The sequence below is a fragment of the Tursiops truncatus genome, chromosome 16 (genome assembly GCF_011762595.2).
Source record: "Tursiops truncatus isolate mTurTru1 chromosome 16, mTurTru1.mat.Y, whole genome shotgun sequence".
NCBI classification, from domain to species: domain Eukaryota; kingdom Metazoa; phylum Chordata; class Mammalia; order Artiodactyla; family Delphinidae; genus Tursiops; species Tursiops truncatus.
Window position 1 is genome coordinate 36,220,528 of NC_047049.1, and position 18,315 is coordinate 36,238,842.

The window sequence follows — 18,315 nt, forward strand, 5'->3', positions numbered from 1 at the left end:
TGCTTGCTTCCATCTGTAGAATAGGCGATTGGACTCGGAGTCTGAGCTGCTCCTCAGGTCACGGCTCAATGGAAGGCAAATGCACTGGCCACCTTACTAATTTGTCGGTGGGGAAATGCACGTGTGTCAACATTTGGTGGGGTCCGGGAGTAGGGGTAGAGCAGCGGTGGGTGGAGAGCCTGAGTTGCCCTCGTTCTTCTCCTCGCCCCTTTCCCTTATGAGAGCTTGTCTTTCTGGGTTGGCGCTCAGGGCAGTCAGCTTGCCCTTTGAATCGCAGAGAAGCCGCCAGCTCCATGGGCCTATTCGCAAGCGCGAGGTCTGGAGGCGTGGAGTTTGACAGCCCCGGAAAATCACAGCCTATTAAACGCTGTTTCCTCGCAGCCAATGAGAGGACCTGTTGGGAGGGACACACCCACTGATACCATGTGGGCCGGAACTATGTGGACCAATGAAGATTGGAGGTGAATTTTTTCGCGGAGTGGGGAGGTGGAGTTGAGGTTTCTAATAGTACCGTACAGTGCAGAATGCTGAAATGCGTTATTTCACAATCTAAAGCTTGTATATATGTTAGTTTGTGAAGAGTCCCTTCCCCGCTGGAAATTCTGAGATGCAAATTGTAGCTCGAATTTACAACAGGATTTTCTTATCTGAGCTGAACTTAATTCAATTTGTTACCTCTTTCTGGGTCTCCTTAATGAAGCTTATAAATGGCAGAAAGCAAAGTAAGTAGAATGCATGCTAATAAGTGATTGCATTCAAACATGCACGTTTTGCATACAGGTTATTCTGTTTCACATAGGGAAATTGCTAGATATGCTTTGGATTCGTCTGTAAAAGCTTGATACTTGGCAAACAGCTTCACTTTTTTCTGTTTCTGTTTATCAACTTAGACTCTTAGCTTTTCTGCATTCAGGTAAAGTCTCTGAGACTTTGGAAAGCATTTTAACTCGACTGTGGGACGCGGTAACTCTGATACTTGTATTTTGTAGGTCTGAAATGTTTCGGTTGAAAGTTAACGTCTTGTCGGGAACTTTGAACCCATACAACAGATTGGCTACAGTTATAAGGAAGGCATCTTAACACCTAAATTTCTGTTTACTTTTGTTTTTGAGTCTTGTTAGAAAATGACTTTCTTTATGGATTTAGCATTGATTCCTAATGATTTATTAACTTGTTTTACTTATTTTGAAGCCAGATTTTAGTTATTTCTCTGATTTACATTAACACACTGTATGAGAATTCACAATGTAAATAGCTAAAATATAACGAAAGAGAACTGCTTTGAGTATATAGTATTGCTAGCTTAAATGGTCTGTTTAACTGAGTGTATATAATACCTCTTGAAGTAATTTTTGAGGAATTGAAAATACACTCTCTTAACAATAGCATGAAGGCAGAGAAAAAATAACCTTGAGCCTTAACTTTTGCTTGCAGATCCGCAGGAAGTATTATTCTAGAATACAGGAAAGTATAACTTTATGCCTGTGTGCTTTGTCAGGTATTAGTTTTGTATTTTTTTTAATGAAAACCATAGTTATTTTAAGTCTAGCGATCATACTTATTTATCTTTTAAAAAGAATTCATCAAAATTGACTTTTTATTATCCTATCATGTTTTTTTTCTCAAATTTGAACAAACATTTCTGAAATAAATTTTATATGTTCTGAGCCACATCTGCTGTGTTGACTACCAAAATCTCTTAGTTAAAACTAGGCTTAATTTAGTATCTTTATACCTTGCCTATTAGCATTCAAGTATCTTTTTACAAAAAAAAATACTGCCCAATCAGTTGATATTTAGGTAATCTAAGACAAATCTACTTAGACTCAAGCACATCCCTATTTTCTGATGACTGATAGCTTTTTACATAAGCAATTATTACAAAGAGTATTTACATGCTTTAAATGAAATTTGAGTATGTGGTTGATAAAAGCTTCAAAGCTGGACAAATAATTAATTCCTACTTACAGTTTGCAACTTCAAACTCCTGCTTCTGTCCAAACCAGCGGTGTTTTAGGGCAGCCAGATATCACTTCTCTCAGATAGGCACCTGGATTGCATATGTGAGTAGGTGTGTTTCTGTTTGCTGATATTTTGGGTAGAGTGTGATAAACATTAAAATAGTTCATGTTTAAAAGCAATGAATGGAATGAAACAAACAATTCAGTAGTTTTTGATTATTTAAAAATTTTAAATCTGATCCCTCAGTGCAAGGACTATTCACAATCTTGTAATCTAAAAATCAGAATAGTGGCAGGTTGATTTTGCTAAATCAGGAAATCTTGTCCACTCTTTTAATCAAAAGATCACCTCACTCACTGTGCTTATTATCCTTGGAAAGCTTTTCCAAGACTTAACTGCTTCTTCAAGCTTTCTTGGTTACTTTAGCAACTGGGTGCCCTCAACCAAGTTAGGTCTCCTCTTGGAATGCTGGAGTCGGCTAGATGATCTTCAAGTATTGTTTCTTATATTGTACCTTCAGATTCTAAGATACTTCAGAGCTGATGGTTCTTTCTACATGACTTCTATGCTAGTTATCCAGTCTGCCACATGGCTTAACGTTTTATTATTGTTATTTTAAAAGTTTTTATTTCTGCCCTGTGCTGATTGTTCCATGTATGTTATTGGTCTTTTCTCCACAATTAAGTTGGAAGCCTTATTACAGTTGGTAGTTTTTTTCATATGCTGTGCAACTTGGGTACAGATATTTGAGTATTTGATTGATGTTGATGAAAAAGGTACAGGTGACATCATCACCACCTCACTGAAGTAGCCATTTCCATCTGTACGACAGACGATGGCGAAAGTCCTTCCGTGGAGTTTCCATGAGGTCTCTATAGGGAGACTCCTTTCGCGTGCTCCTTGGTGCTCTGATGTTTTTGAAGCATACAAAAGTAGCTGACTCCTTATGGAGTCAACCATATACCAAATATTTCTAAACTAATGATAGTCCTAGCAAAATGCCAAGAGCCTAATGTTTGTAAATGGTGTAGTTATTCAAACTCTGGAGAGCTTGAGTGTGAATTGCAGCTGGATGACCTGGGGCCATTTATTTAACCTCTGTGCTTCAGTTTCAGTATTGGTAAGATGGAGCTGATCATACAGCCTCACCACGTTGATGTGAGGATTAAATAAGATAATATGTATATAAAGAACTTAGATTCCTGCTTGGCACATAGCAGTTATTCAGTAAATGCCAGCTGTCATCACCACCATATAGAACACTGTCCACCACTAACCCACAGGACAAGACGACTGAGCTGGCAGAGACACCTCAGAATGACTTCCTTACTTAAAAAGGAGGGGGGGGCGGCTACAATAAGAAAGACCAAAAAGTTTTATTTGATTAACTATGACACTCCTAGCCCCACAATTACCTTTTTCCCCCCTTTGCCTCCCAAAATATTGGGTAATACAAAAATGGAGGAAAAAAGCAGGAAAAAGTACTCACAGTACCATCACTCAGAGAAAATGACTGTTTAAAATGTGCTAAAGGTAATTTTGGATCACACTAAGATAAGATTTTGATAACTTTTTTTTATTGGACTGTATTTGATTTACAATGTTGTATTAGTTTCAGGTGTACAGCAAAGTGATTCAGTTATACATATACTTATATCTATCCTTTTTAAAATTCTTTTCCCATTTAGATTATTACAGAATATTGAGCAGAATTCCCTATGCTATATAGTAGGTCCTTGTTGATTATCTGTTTTAAATATAGTAGTATGTATATGTCAGTCCCAAACTCCCAATTTATCCTTTTTTATTTAAAAATGTTAGCAAAAGCATTTTCTTACAGCATTAGAGCATAATTTGCAATGGTTGTATTATATTCCCAATGTTCCATTATATAGATATACCATAATTTATTTAACCTGTCTCTCATAGCTTTAGGCTGCAGCTAGAGTCTCTAAACATCATAAACAGTTCTGCAGCAACAACTTTGTACATAACTCTTTATTTTTGATGAAATTGGTGAATATGTACTTTTTGGAGAAGGAACAGAAATGGCACAAAGGAGTATATAGCTGTTGCCTTGAAATCCTGGATATTTTATTCATTTAGTTTCTTTTTTCAGCTTTATTGAGGTATAATTGACATTTAAAATGGCAATATATTTAAAGTGTAGAACATGATGATTTAATATATGCATGCATTATGACAAGATTCCCATCATCAAGTTAAGAAATACATCCATCACCTCATATATTTACATTTTTATGAAAACACTTAATTCTGCTTTCTTAGCAAATTTCAGTTATACAATACAGTGTTATCAACTATAGTTACCATGTTTACATTAAATCCTCAGACCTTATTCATCTTATAACTGAAAGTCTGTACCCTTTTACCGGGCTCTCCCTATTTCCCTCACTACCACCACCCCAGTCCCTGGCAACCATTGTTATTCGACTCTGTTTCTATGAGTTCCACTTATTTTTTTTAAGTTTCCATATATAAATGATACCACACACTGTTTGTCTTTCTCTGTCTGGCTTATTTCAGTTAGCATAATGCCCTCCAGCTTCATCCATGTTGTTGTAAATGACAGGATTTCCTTCTTTCTCATGGTTGAATAATATTCTATTATGCACATATATGCCACACTTTATTCATTCATCCCTCGGCGGACACTTAGGTTGTTTCCATACCTGGATATTTTAGACTCTAAGGATGCTTGGAGACAAGCCACACTAGTGAAGAGAGGAGAAAAATGCAAAGGAGGTAATTGTTTGAGCCAGCAAACACTATGCTGCAGAAAGCTAAATACCTGAGTACCATCAGAAGACTCAAGGATGTGAGCTGCGCTCTTCCGTCCCAGTGTGTAGCAACAGGCAAAAATAAGGGATGGATCAGTGCCTGCAGCCTCCTGGTGGAAGTTCCGAATTCTGCGATTCTCCAGATAGAAAAATAGCAGAAGATGGGTGAGAGTTCATTATGCATGTAACACATTCGTGGGTGCAAACTGAAGAAACCCTAACCTGTTACCGGTTTTAGCTAGCCACCATTGTCAAAGTGTAAGGCTTCACTTTTCTAAATATTGGGATATTTACCTTTGGCACTTAGAATTTCCCCTACTTCTGAGTCAGGCTAATTAGAAAACCCAGGATAAAAAGATAAACAGGTAGAATTTTCTGGTTGTATCTGCATAGAGTGTGAATATATATGCATTTTTAAAAACATAATCAGAACTTCTAGATGAACAGGGAACTTTGCGAATCGAGAACAAAAGACTAAAATGGAAAGCGAGGGCACATTCTAGATTGCTCCCTTCTAGGGTGTGGTCAGATTTCTAAGTTTGTCGATGAAGTTATGAATTGTACAATGCACATTTGAACTGGAGATTTAAGAATTTAATGGCCCAAGTGTTCAGTGTCTAAGTGGTTAAGTCAGGTATCAGGATTTATTAGGGACGTGAACACCACTTTTCCCCAAAAGGCCAGTAAGTGAATTTCAACGTTAATACAAAGCATATTTTGTTTGGCATAGTAACAAAAGATGGAAAAAGTACTGTTACTTTTTAACATGTGGGACATTCAACAAGTGAATAAAACAAACTCCAGCCTGGTGTGTGGAGACATAATTGGTAGGGAAACACAGAGTACTGGTTTTAATTAACAGGTTTGAGGTTGGTTTTTTTATCTGTCTGATAGCCTGACTTTTAATAGTGTGTGTTATGCTTTAATACAAACCAATTACCATGAAAATCAATCAAGGTTTGACTTCCATTATGTTCAATTATATGCTTTAGCTTTACCGTGTAGGCCAGTGTTCACCTTGGGATGACAATATTCTGAATCAGATAGGGCACACAGAATTTCTTTAGTTTTTTTTAACATCTTTTTTTTTTTTTTTTTTTTGCGGTACGTGGGCCTCTCACTGTTGTGGCCTCTCCCGTTGCGGAGCAAAGGCTCCGGACGCGCAGGCTCAGCGGCCATGGCTCACGGGCCCAGCTGCTCCGCGGCATGTGGGATCTTCCCGGACCGGGGCACAAACCCGTGTCTCCTGCATCAGCAGGCGGACTCTCAACCACTGCACCACCAGGGAAGCCCTAACATCTTTATTGGAGTATAATTCCTTTACAGTGGTGTGTTAGTTTCTGCTTTATAACAAAGAGAATCAGCTATACATATATCCACATATTTCCTCCCTCTTGCATCTCCCTCCCACCCTTCCTATCCCACCCCTCTAGGCGGTCACAAAGCACCAAGCTGACCTCCTTGTGCTATGCGGCTGCTTCCTACTATCTGTTTTACATTTGGTAGTGTATATATGTAAGTGCTAGTCTCTCACTTTGTCCCACCTTACCCTTTCCACTCGCCGTGTCCTCAAGTCCATTCTCTACGTCAGTGTATTTATTCCTGTCCTGCCCCTAGGTTCTTCATAACCTTTTTTTTTTTTTTTGGATTCCATGTATATGTGTTAGCATACAGTATTTGTTTTTCTCTTTCTGACTTACTGCACTCTGTATGACAGACTCTAGGTCCACCCACCTCACTACAAATAACTCAGTTTCATTCCTTTTTATGGCTGAGTAATATTCCATTGTATATATGTGCCACATCTTCTTTATCCATTTATCTGTCGATGGACACTTAGGTTGCTTACATGTCCTGGCTATTGTAAATAGAGCTGCAATGAACATTGTGGTACATGACTCTTTTTGAATTATGGTTTTCTCAGGGTATATGCCCAGTAGTGGGATTACTGGGTCATGTGGTAGTTCTATTTTTAATTTTTAAAGGAAGTTCCATACTGTTCTCCATAGTGGCTGTATCAATTTACATTCCTACCAACAGTGCAAGAGGGTTCCCTTTTCTCCACACCCTGTCCGGCATTTGTTGTTTGTAGATTTTTTCATGATGGCCATTGTGACTGGTGTGAGGTGATACCTCATTGTACTATTGATTTGCATTTCTCTAATGATTAGTGATGTTGAGCATCCTTTTATGTGTTTGTTGGCAATCTGTATAACTTCTTTGGAAAAATGTCTATTTAGGTCTTCTGCCCATTTTTGGATTGGGTTGTTTGTTTTTTTGATATTGAGCTGCATGAGCTGCTTGTAAATTTTGAAGATTAATCCTTTGTCAGTTGCTTCTAGGAGGTGTGTCAAAAAGGATCTTGCTATGATTTATGTCATTGAGTGTTCTGCCTATGTTTTCCTCTAAGAGTTTTATTGTGTCTGGCCTTACATTTAGGTCATTAATCCATTTTGAGTTTATTTTTGTGTCTGGTGTTAGGGAGTGTTCTAATTTCATTCTTTTACATGTAGCTGTCCAGTTTTCCCACCACCACTTTTTGAAGAGGCTGTCTTTTCTCCATTGTATCTTCTTGTCTCCTTTATCAAAAATAAGGTGAGCATACATGCATGGGTTTATTTGTGGGCTTTCTATCCTGTTCCATTGATCTATATTTCTGTTTTTGTGCCAGTACCATACTGTCTTGATTACTGTAGCTTCATAGTATAGTCTGAAGTCAGGGAACCTGATTCCTCCAGCTCCATTTTTCTTTCTCAATATTGCTTTGGCTATTCGGGGTCTTTTGTGTTTCCATACAAATTGTGAAATTTTTTGTTCTAGTTCTGTGAAAAATGCCATTGGTAGTTTGATAAGGATTGCATTGAATCTGTAGATTTCTTTGGGTAATATAGTCATTTTCACAATGCTGATTCTTCCAGTCCAAGAATATGGTATATCTCTCCATCTGTTTGTATCATCTTTAATTTCTTTCATCAGTTTTTATACTTTTCTGCATGCAGGTCTTTTGTCTCCTTAGGTAGGTTTATTCCTAGGTGTTTTATTCTTTTTGTTGCAATGGTAAATGGAAGTATTTCCTTAATTTCTCTTTCAGATTTTTCATCATTAGTGTATAGGATTGCAAGATATTTCTATGCATTAATTTGGTATCCTGCTACTTTGCCAAATTCATTGATTGATTAGCTCTAGTAGTTTTCTGGTAGCATCTTTAGGATTCTCTATGTATAGTATCATGTCATCCACAAACAGTGACAGCTTTACTTCTTCTTTTCTCATTTGGATTCCTTTTATTTCTTTTTCTTCTCTGCTTGCTGTGGCAAAAACTTCCAAAACTGTGTTGAATAATAGTGGTGAGAGTGGACAACCTTCTCTTGTTCCTGACCTTAGAGGAAATGATTTCAGTTTTTCACCATTGAGAGTGATGTTGGCTGTGGGTTTGTCATATATGGCCTTTATTATGTTGAGGTAAGTTCCCTCTATGCCTACTTTCTGCAGGGTTTTTATCATAAATCGGTGTTGAACTTTGTCGAAAGCTTTTTCTGCATCTTTTGAGATGATCATATGGTTTTTCTCCTTCAATTTGTTAATATGGTGTGTCACATTGATTGATTTACGTATACTGAAGTATCCTTGCATTCCTGGAATAAACTCCACTTGATCATGGTGTATGATCCCTTAAATGTGCTGTTGGATTCTGTTTGCTAGTATTTTGTTGAGGATTTTTGCATCTATGTACATCAATGATATTGGCCTGTAGTTTTCTTTCTTTGTAACATTTTGTCTGGTTTTGGTATCAGGGTGATGGTGGCCTCGTAGAATGAGTTTGGGAATGTTCCTCCCTCTATTATATTTTGGAAGAGTTAGAGAAGGATAGGTGTTAGCTCTTCTCTAAATGTTTGATAGAATTCGTCTGTGAAGCCATGTGGTCTTTTGTTTGTTGGAAGATTTTTAATCACAGTCTCAATTTCAGGGCTTGTGATTGGTCTGTTTATATTTTCTATTTCTTCCTGGGCTCAGTCTTGGAAGGTTGTGCTTTTCTAAGAATTTGTCCATTTCTTCCAGGTTGTCCATTTTATTGGCATAGAGTTGCTTGTAGTAATCTATCATCCTTTGTATTTCTGCAGTGTCAGTTGTTACTTCTCCTTTTTCATTTCTAATTCTATTGATTTGAGTCTTTTCCCTTTTTTTCTTGATGAGTATGGCTAAAGGTTTATCAATTTGTTTATCTTTTCAAAGAACCAGCTTTTAGTTTTATTGATCTTTGCTATTGCTTCCTTCATTTCTTTTTCATTTATTTCTGATCTGATCTTTGTGATTTCTTTCCTTCTGCTAACTTTGGGATATTTTTTTTCTTCTTTCTCTAATTGCTTTAGGTGTAGGGTTAGGTTGTTTATTTGAGATGTTTGTTGTTTCTTGAGGTAGGATTGTATTGCTATAAACTTCCCTCTTTGAACTGCTTTTGCTGCATCCCATAGGGTTTGGGTTGTCATGTTTTCATTGTCATTTGTTTCTAAGTATTTTTTGATTTCTTCAGTGATCTCTTGGTTATTTAGTAATGTATTGTTTAGCCTCCGTTGTTTGTATTTTTTTGCAGATTTTTTTCCTGTAATTGATATCTAGTCTCATAGTGTTGTGGTCAGAAAAGATACTTGATACAATTTCAATTTTCTTAAATTTACCAAGGCTTGATTTGTAACCCAAGATATGACCTATCCTGGAGAATGTTCCATGAGCACTTGAGAAGAAAGTGTATTCTGTTGTTTTTGGATGGAATGTCCTATAAATATCAATTAAGTCCATCTGGTCTAGTGTGTCATTCAAAGCTTGTGTTTCCTTATTTATTTTCATTTTGGATGATCTGTCCATTGGTGAAAGTGGGGTGTTAAAGTCCCCTACTATGATTGTGTTACTGTCAATTTCCCCTTTTATGGCTGTCAGCATTTGCCTTATGTATTGAGGTGCTCCTATGTTGGGTGCATAAATATTTGCAATTGCTATATCTTTCTTGGATTGATCCCTTAATCATTATGCCCTGTCCTTCTTTGTCTCTTGTAGTAGTCTTTATTTTAAAGTCTGTTTTGTCTGATATCAGAATTGCTTCTCCAGCTTTCTTTTGATTTCCATTTTTATGGAATATCTTTTTCCATCCCCTCACTCTTAGTCTGTATGTGTTCCAAGGTCTTGTTTTTTTTTTTTTTTTTTTTCTTTCTCCTTGTGGTCCTCAAAACCATTTACTGGACGGTTCTTTCCAGAGAGGGAGACCCATGCCGACAGGGCCACGGGTGGGCGGGCCTTGCTTCCAGCTCCCCACACCTCCAGGGAACGAGCCGTGGGCGAGACGCGGCCTGCCGGGCAGGGGTCACTTCTCCAGGGGTGCGTAGTTGAGCAGCTTCTCGATCAGGTCCACGTGGGCCAGCAGCATGCGGCGGCAGCAGTAGCGCTTCAGGCCCAGCGCATCCAGAGCATCCCCCTCGGTGTACTCGGCCTGCAGCAGCCCCAGGTAGGCCTCCCACTTGTTACCGACGATCTTGCCGCACGTGAAGCAGCGCACAGGGATGATCATGGCGGCACCGGAGCAGCCAGCGGCCAAACTCTCAGGTCTTGTTTTTGTATCCATTCAGCCAGTCTATGTCTTTGGTTGGAGCATTTAATCCATTTACATTTAAGGTAGTTATCGATATGTATGTTCCCATTATCATTTTCTTAATTGTTTTGTGTTTGTTATTGTACGTCTTTTCCTTCTCTTGTGTTTCCTGCCTAGAGAAGTTCCTTTGGCGTTTGTTGTAAAGCCAGTTTGGTGGTGCTGAATTCTCTTAGCTTTTGCTTGTCTGTAAAGGTTTTCATTTCTCCATCGAACTGAATGAGATCCTTGCTGGATATAGTAATCTTGGTTGTAGGTTTTTCCCTTTCATCACTTTAAATATGTCCTGCCACTCGCTTCTGGCTTGCAGAGTTTCTGCTGAAAGATCAGCTGTTAACCTTATGGGGATTTCCTTGTATGTTATTTGTTGCTTTTCCCATGCTGCTTTTAATAATTTTTCTTTGCACTTAATTTTTGATAGTTTGATTAATATATGTCTTGGCATGTTTCTCCTTGGATTTATCCTGTTTAGGACTCTCTGCGCTTCCTGGACTTGATTGACTATGTCCTTTCTCATATTAGGGAAGTTTTCGACTATAATCTCTTCAAATATTTTCTCAGTCCCTTTCTATTTCTCTTCTTCTTTGGGACCACTATAATTCGAATGTTGGTGTGTTAAATGTTGTCCCAGAGGTCTCTGAGACAGTCCTCAATTCTTTTCATTCTTTTTTCTTTATTCTGCTCCCTAGCAGTTATTTCCACTATTTTATCTTCCAGGTCACCTATCCATTTTTCTGCCTCAGTTATTCTGCTATTGATTCCTTCTAGAGAATTTTTAATTTCATTTATTGTGTTATTCATTATTGTTTGTTTGCTCTTTAGTTTTTCTAGGTCCTTGTTAAACGTTTCTTGTATTTTCTCCATTCTGTTTCCAAGATTTTGGATCATCTGTACTGTCATTACTCTGAATTCTTTTTCAGGTAGACTGCCTATTTCCTCTTCATTTATTTGGTCTTGTGGGTTTTAACCTTGCTCCTTCATCTGCTGTGTGTTTCTCTGTCTTCTCATTTTGCTTCACTTACTGTGTTTGTGGTCTCCTTTTCGCAGGCTGCAGGTTCATAGTTCACATTGTTTTTGGTGTCTGCCCACAGTGGCTAAGGTTGGGTCAGTGGGTTGTGTAGGCTTCCTGGTGGAGGGGCCTGATGCCCGTGTTCCGGTGGATGATGCTGGATCTTGTCTTTCTGGTGTGCAGGACCATGTCCGGTGGTGTGTTTTGGGGTGTCTGTGACCTTATTATGGTTTTAGGCAGCCTCTCTGCTAATGGGTGTGATTGTATTCCTGTCTTGCAAGTTGTTTGGCATGGGGTGTCCAGCACTGTAGCTTGCTCATCATTGAGTGGAGCTAGGTCTTAGCGTTGAGATGGAGATCTCTGGGAGAGTTTTCGCTGTTTAATACTACATGGAGCCAGGAGTTCTCTGCTTGACCAATGTCCTGAACTCGGCTCTCCCACCTCAGAGGCACAGGCCTGACACCTGGCTGGCGCACCAAAACCCTGTCAGCCACACAGCTCAGAAGAAAAGGGAGAGAAAAAGAAAGCAAGAAAGAAAAGAAAATGAAAGAAAAGAAAGTTATTAAAATAAAAAATAAATTATTAAAAATAAGAAAAATTGAAAACTAATAAAGTAAAAGAAAGAAAGAAAGAAGAGAGCAACCAAACCAAAAAACAAGTCCACCAATGATAACAAGCCCTAGAAACTATACAAAAAAAAAAAAAAAAAAGAAACAAAACAGACAGAACCCTAGGACAAATGGTAAAAGCAAAGCTATACAGACAAAATCACACAAAGAAGCATACACATACACATTCACAAAAAGATAAAAAGGAAAAAGAAAAGCATATATATATATATATATATATATATATATCTAAAAAAGGAAGAGAGCAACCAAATCAATAAACCAATCTACCAATGATAATAAACTCTAAATACTATACTAAGATAAACATAAAACCAGAAACAAATTAGGTGCAGAAAGCAAACCCCAAGTTACAATTGCTCCCAAAGTCCACCACCTCATTTTGGGATGATTGGTTGTCTATTCAGGTATTCCACAGATGCAGGTACATCAAGTTGATTGTGGAGATTTATTCCGCGGCTCCTGAGCCTGCTGGGAGAGATTTCCCTTTCTCTTCTTTGTTTGCATAGCTCCTGGGGTTCAGCTTTGGATTAGCCACACCTCTGTGTGTAGGTCGCCTGAGGGCGTCTGTTCCCGCCCCCGACAGGATGGGGTTAAAGTAGCAGCTGATTCTGGGGCTCTGACTCACTCAGGCCGGGGGGAGGGAGGGGTACGGAGTGCGGGGCGAGCCTGAGGTGGCAGAGGCAGCGTGACATTGCAGCAGCCTGAGGAGCACCGTGTGTTCTCCCAGGGACGTTGTCCCTGGATCACACGACCCTGGAAGTGGCGGGCTGCCCAGACTCCTGGAAGGGGAGGTGTGGATAGTGACCTGTGCTCGCACACAGGCTTCTTGGTGGCTGCAGCAGCAGCCTTAGCATCTCTTTCCCGTCTCTTGTGTCTGAGCTGATAGCCGCAGGTCGCGCTCATCTGTGGAGCTCGTGCTCATCTGTGGAGCTCGTTTAGGCGGTACTCTCAATCTCCTCTCCTCGTGCACCCCGAAACAATGGTCTCTTGCCTCTTAGGCAGTTCTAGACTTTTTCCCGGACTCCCGCCTAGTTAGCTGTGGCGCACTAGCCCCCTTCGGGCTGTGTTCACGCAGCCAACCCCAGTCCTTTCCCTGGGGTCTGACCTCCGAAGCCCGAGCCTCAGCTCCCAGCCCCCGCCTGCCCCGTTGGGTGAGCAGACAAGCCTCTCGGGCTGGTGAGTGCTGGTCGGCACCAGTCCTGTGTGCGGGAATCTCTCCGCTTTGCCCTCCGCACCCCTGTGGCTGTGCTCTCCTCCGCGGCGCCGAAACACCCCCCTCCGCCTCCTGCAAAGGGGCTTCCTAGTGTGTGGAAACCTTTCCTCCTTCACAGCTCCCTCCCACTGGTGCAGGTCCCGTCCCTATCCTTTTGTCTCTGTTTTTTCTTTTTTCTTTTGCCCTACCCAGGTATGTCGGGAGTTTCTTGCCTTTTGGGAAGTCTGAGTTCTTCTGCCAGCATTCAGTAGTTGTTCTGTAGGAGGTGTTCCACATGTAGATGTATTTCTAATCTATCTGTGGGGAGGAAGGTGATCTCCACATCTTACTCCTCCGCCATCTTAAAGGTCCCCCCCAGAATTTCTAAGTAGACCTTTTCTCTAGATAGTGCAGCCGTCAATGGTAATGGTATCTCATTACTTAATTTATGACATCTTTTATATGCTTAGAGTTGTTTAATCATACACGCGTACGTGTGGGACTGGTTTTTGTCCTTGGGAATATATTTGAACGCAGCCGATGATTCCACGGGATAAGGGAATGTTATTTTTAGGGGCAGTTACATCAAAATAATGATCTGGGCCTCTAACAGATTTCTCTATGGTTTGGAAAGCGGGTGAAAAGACTCATGACAGTAGTGGGTACTTATGGTAGTCACTTTGATTGACTGAGTAATTAGCGTTCCTATTATTTTGCAACAACTATGTGTCCCATTCCTAAAGCATGGGATTACCACTCCCACACTCCATCTTACAGATGGGGAAAGCAAGGCCCAGAGAAGTGAAGCAACCTGCCTGAAGTCTGAATGGCAGAGCCAGAATTCAAAAACAAGTCTAACTCCATTGCCAGCTAGCCAGCTTTCTTTTATGCCACATTCAGCCTATTATTTTGCAAAAAGGAAGTGCATTCTGTAAAACTTGTAGAAGAGATAAGTGTGTGCAATTGGTACACCTTTGGCAAAAAGCTCATTCATGTATTTGTGGAACTAACAGTAGCCAACATTTAGAGATGCTTACTCTGTGCCAGGAAGCCACACACTACAGGGATTATCTCATCCAACACTCCCAGCACCCTGTGAGATAGGTACTGCTCTAGATTGAATGCTTGTGTCCCCCCAAAATTCAGATATTGTAATCCTAACCCCCAAGGTAATGGTATTAAGAAGTGGGGCCTTTGGGAGGTAATGAGGTCACGAGGATGAGACCAGAGAGTTCTCTAGAGGTTACAGCACAAAAGAGACAGCTGTCTAGGAATCGGGCTCTCACCAGACACCGAATCTGCCAGTGCCTTGATCTTGGATTCCAGGACTGTGAGAAATAAGTTTCTGTAATTTATAAGCTACCCAGTCTACGGTATTCTGTGACAGCAGCCTGAACAGCCTGAGACAGGTACCGTCACGATCTTCCTTCTGCAGATGAAGAAACTGTGCGAGGGCTCCTGGACTCGGGAAAACGGAGCTCAGATTTGGACTCTGCTGGGCCAGGGGACCGGATTCAGGACCCTGGTGGATTCCTAGGACGTGTCGGTAGTGTTTTGTAGTGGAAGGAGTTTTGGAGCCACCAGATCTGTATTCAGAGCCTCATTCTACTACTTACTAACAGTGTAGCCTCAGTTGAGATGCTTAACTTCTCAGAGGCTCACTTTGTTGACTAGACATAACTGGTGTCCATCTTACTACTCGTGAGGACCAGACGTCAAAAATGTAGATAAAGTCTATGGTAGAATGCCTAGACCCTGATATGTGCATAGTAAAAGCTATTTTACTGTTAATACTAGCTGCTATTCATAAAGGGTATTTAATATTAATATTTTTGCTATTGTTTAGTCACAGAAGCTTTCAAAACTTTCTGAAATCTCAGGATTTGCATCAACTCATCTTACTCCAACTGAAAACCTTTGGGGGCTGGGTTTCAGGGTATCCTCCAACCTGATCTGACATCACCTCCTGAATGGAAGCTTCCCTAATTCCCTCTGAGGTTTCTGGAGGCAGGACACATGGCCTGTGTGTCAGGTCTTTATCTCATTGTCACTTTCATAGATTACTCCACTGCAACTCCTGAGACCACGTACAAGCATGCCCTGCCTGAGAGTGATGTTGGCAACTCTGTGGATAAGAAGACTGTGTAATTTATTTTACTGCTAATCTAGTGTCAGGACAAAGTTATTTTTAAAACAGGAAGTATCTTTCTTTGATCTTTACTGTTTGATATCTCAGCCCTTGTGTGAGGCAGATAGGCACCAAAGAGAGGAGAAAGATTAGGAAAGGGAGCACTTTTCTTTTATAAAAGCTGCATGAGTTGAACATGGCTTCAGAATTTAGAACAGCCGCATCTAGTTCTTAGGCCTAGGTGGGTTTTTTTCTATTTTATCTTTTTATTTTATTTCCTTTTTTAACATCTTTATTGGAGTATAATTGCTTTACAATGGTGTGTTAGTGGTGTGTTCACTCTGCTTTGTAACAGAGTGAATCAGCTATACATATACATATGTTCCCATATCTCCTCCCTCTTGTCTCCCTATCCAACACCTCTAGGTAGACACAAAGCACGGAGCTGATCTCCCTGTGCTATGTGGCTGCTTCCCACTAGCTATCTGTTTTACATTTGGTAGTGTATATATGTCCATGCCACTCTCTCATACTTCATCCCAGCTTACCCTTCCTTCTCCCTGTGTCCTCAAGTCCATTCTCTATGTCTGCGTCTTTATTCCTGTCCTGCCCCTAGGTTCTTCATATCTTTTTTTTTTTTAGATTCCATATATATGTGTTAACATACCATATTTGTTTTTCTCTTTCACTCTGTCACTCTGTATGACAGTCTCTAGGTCCATCCACCTCACTACAAATAACTCAATTTCGTTCCTTTTTATGGCTGAGTAATATTCCGTTGTATATATGTGCCACATCTTCTTTATCCATTCATCTGTCGATGGACCCTCAGCCTGGCAAACTTTGTTCTGGCAGATGATAAAATGGATATTTCTGGGTGCTTCTTGCCCTCAAGATTAGCACGTGAACCTGGCCTTGACTCGACACTGAATCTGAGGCCACAGGACCTTAGATAGAGGCTCAGGACGGTCTGGACATGCATGGATCTCTGAGCTGAGGCCAGCCTGGGCAGTGCCAGTTACTGGAAATCCTCTGGGGCTTCTGGACAGACAACTCCTCTACAGCCTGATGTAGGCAGTTCAGGAGTGAAATAGGCAGAGATGGACTTAGTTGGCTTGAAACTCATGTGTCAGCAGGATGGTGAATCTTCCATCAAAACATCGTCACTCAATAAAAATTATGGGAGGGTGGTCTTAGATGTCCTTCCTTACACTCAATCCAAATCTGCCTCCTAATTTCTACCCTGTGTTCCCTGACGGTACAGTCCACCTAATTTATCTTATACATGGCAGCTCATTCGATATTTAAAGACAGCTATTTTATTTTGACTTTTCCTTGGGGTCCTACCCTCTGAAGAACCAAGAGCCGTGCTCTCACCTGCCAGACTCCATCACCCACGTGATTCAGTACAGGTTGCATTGAAATACTAGAAAGTATTAAAGTTTAGGCTGCAGGGTGGCTTCCTTGTGTTGTCATAAAGGAGATCAGGTAAGTATTGAACTGGGTGACCTTGAACGCTGAGATTTAATACTCCCCATGGGTTGCACAGGGGCTAGTCAGTTTTTATTCCTTTGGGCCAAGGCACCGTGCTAGACCCTGGGTGTGATACTTGGTTTCATGTGATTCCAAGCTATAGTGTAGCCTGAAGCCAGTTACATGACTTGATTTTACTCAAATGCTATGGCAGTTCCTTTAAGTCATTAAAGTGTGTGTTTGAGTCAGAGGGCTTGAACGTAGTTGAGGCTGTTTACCATTCATATTTCCCCCACTACCTACATTTGATGAAAAACACCTAAAGAGATACTATATGTTTCGGGGAAGGAAGGTAGTATTAGTTTGGTCAAGGAGATATCACATCTTACCTTTTGTGGAAGCTTTCTACTAGGAAGAAGTGGCCCAAATGTGATTTATTCTTTGGAGTGACCACATAATGTTTCATCAGCAATCTTAAAAAAAGGTAGAGGGTAACATTAATAATTACGCCAGGACCATCTTGGGCAAACCAGGAGTTCCAGTGGTGTGCTGGGTCCGGCTCCTACAGGCTCTGGGAGCTGGTTGTACACATTACTTCCCAACTCTGCATTTGATGCCCTTGTGTTGGTAGCTTGAAATTGGCCACTGTGGGTGTATTTACACAGTGGAAATTGGCAAATGCTGAAAATCAGGGCTTTATTTTCAGAGCCCTGAAACACTTAATTGTGAAATACTTACCAGTGCACCACTGCCTGCAATACATATCACATGTCACTCAGAGAAAAGTCCCAGAGGGCATCAGTAATACAAACTGAATTATTAAAGCATTTGGGGCAGAGAATGGCAGAAAAAGCTCAACATATCCTCTGATACGTAGGACGGTGCCAGAAGATGAGAAGTTAGGTGATGGACCCTCATTCTCAGGAAAGAAAGTATTCTACAAATTTTTGAGAGCCCACTGTAGTATAAGGGTAGAATTTAGAACCACATTACGGTCAGCCCTCTGTATCTGCAGATTCTGCATCTGCGGATTCAACCAACTACAGGTCAAAAATATTTGAACAAAAAATTCCAGAAAGTTCCAAAAAGCAAAACTTGAATTTGCCATGCACTGGCGACTATTTACATGGCATTTACATTGTATTGGGTATTATAAGTAATGTAGAGATGATTTAAAGTATATGGGAGGACGTGTGTAGGTTATATGCAAATACGATGCCATTTTACATAAGGGACTTGAGCGTCCGAATTTTTTTGGTATCTGCTGGGCAGGGAGGGGTTCAGGGTTCTGGAAGGAATCCCCCTCGGATTTTGATGGACAACTATTATCTGCCACCCTTTTTCCCTCTGAAATTCCTACACCAGAAATAGTTGGGCTCAGTGCTGGATGACCCAATAGGTAGAACAAGCAGGTGTTAGTGTACCAGCAATCCAGCATGGGAACCATGGAAAGGAGAAGATAACATACATGTCTTTATAT

General features: G+C 40.5%; 2 protein-coding genes across 14 annotated transcripts in view; one reads left to right on the forward strand and one right to left on the reverse strand.

Moving 5' to 3' along the window:
- PANK1 (pantothenate kinase 1) overlaps positions 1–18,315 on the forward strand; it is a 112,795-nt gene that overhangs the window by 43,857 nt on the left and 50,623 nt on the right. Inside the window, exon 1 of one of the 13 annotated variants that reach the window (XM_033841567.2) lies at positions 176–722. The exons of 11 other annotated variants lie outside the window; for them this stretch is intronic. In XM_033841567.2, coding sequence (XP_033697458.1) covers positions 608–722 — 115 coding nt within the window. In that variant the 5' untranslated portion in view covers positions 176–607. Of the gene's footprint in view, positions 1–175; positions 723–18,315 lie in introns of those variants that run through there. One more of the 13 variants, XM_073794225.1, reaches the window with a different exon arrangement.
- LOC117308448 (DNA-directed RNA polymerases I, II, and III subunit RPABC5) lies at positions 9,973–10,348 on the reverse strand. Its single transcript, XM_033841575.2, has one exon. It carries the CDS (start codon positions 10,321–10,323, stop codon positions 10,120–10,122), a length of 204 nt encoding a protein of 67 aa, XP_033697466.1. The 5' UTR covers positions 10,324–10,348; the 3' UTR covers positions 9,973–10,119.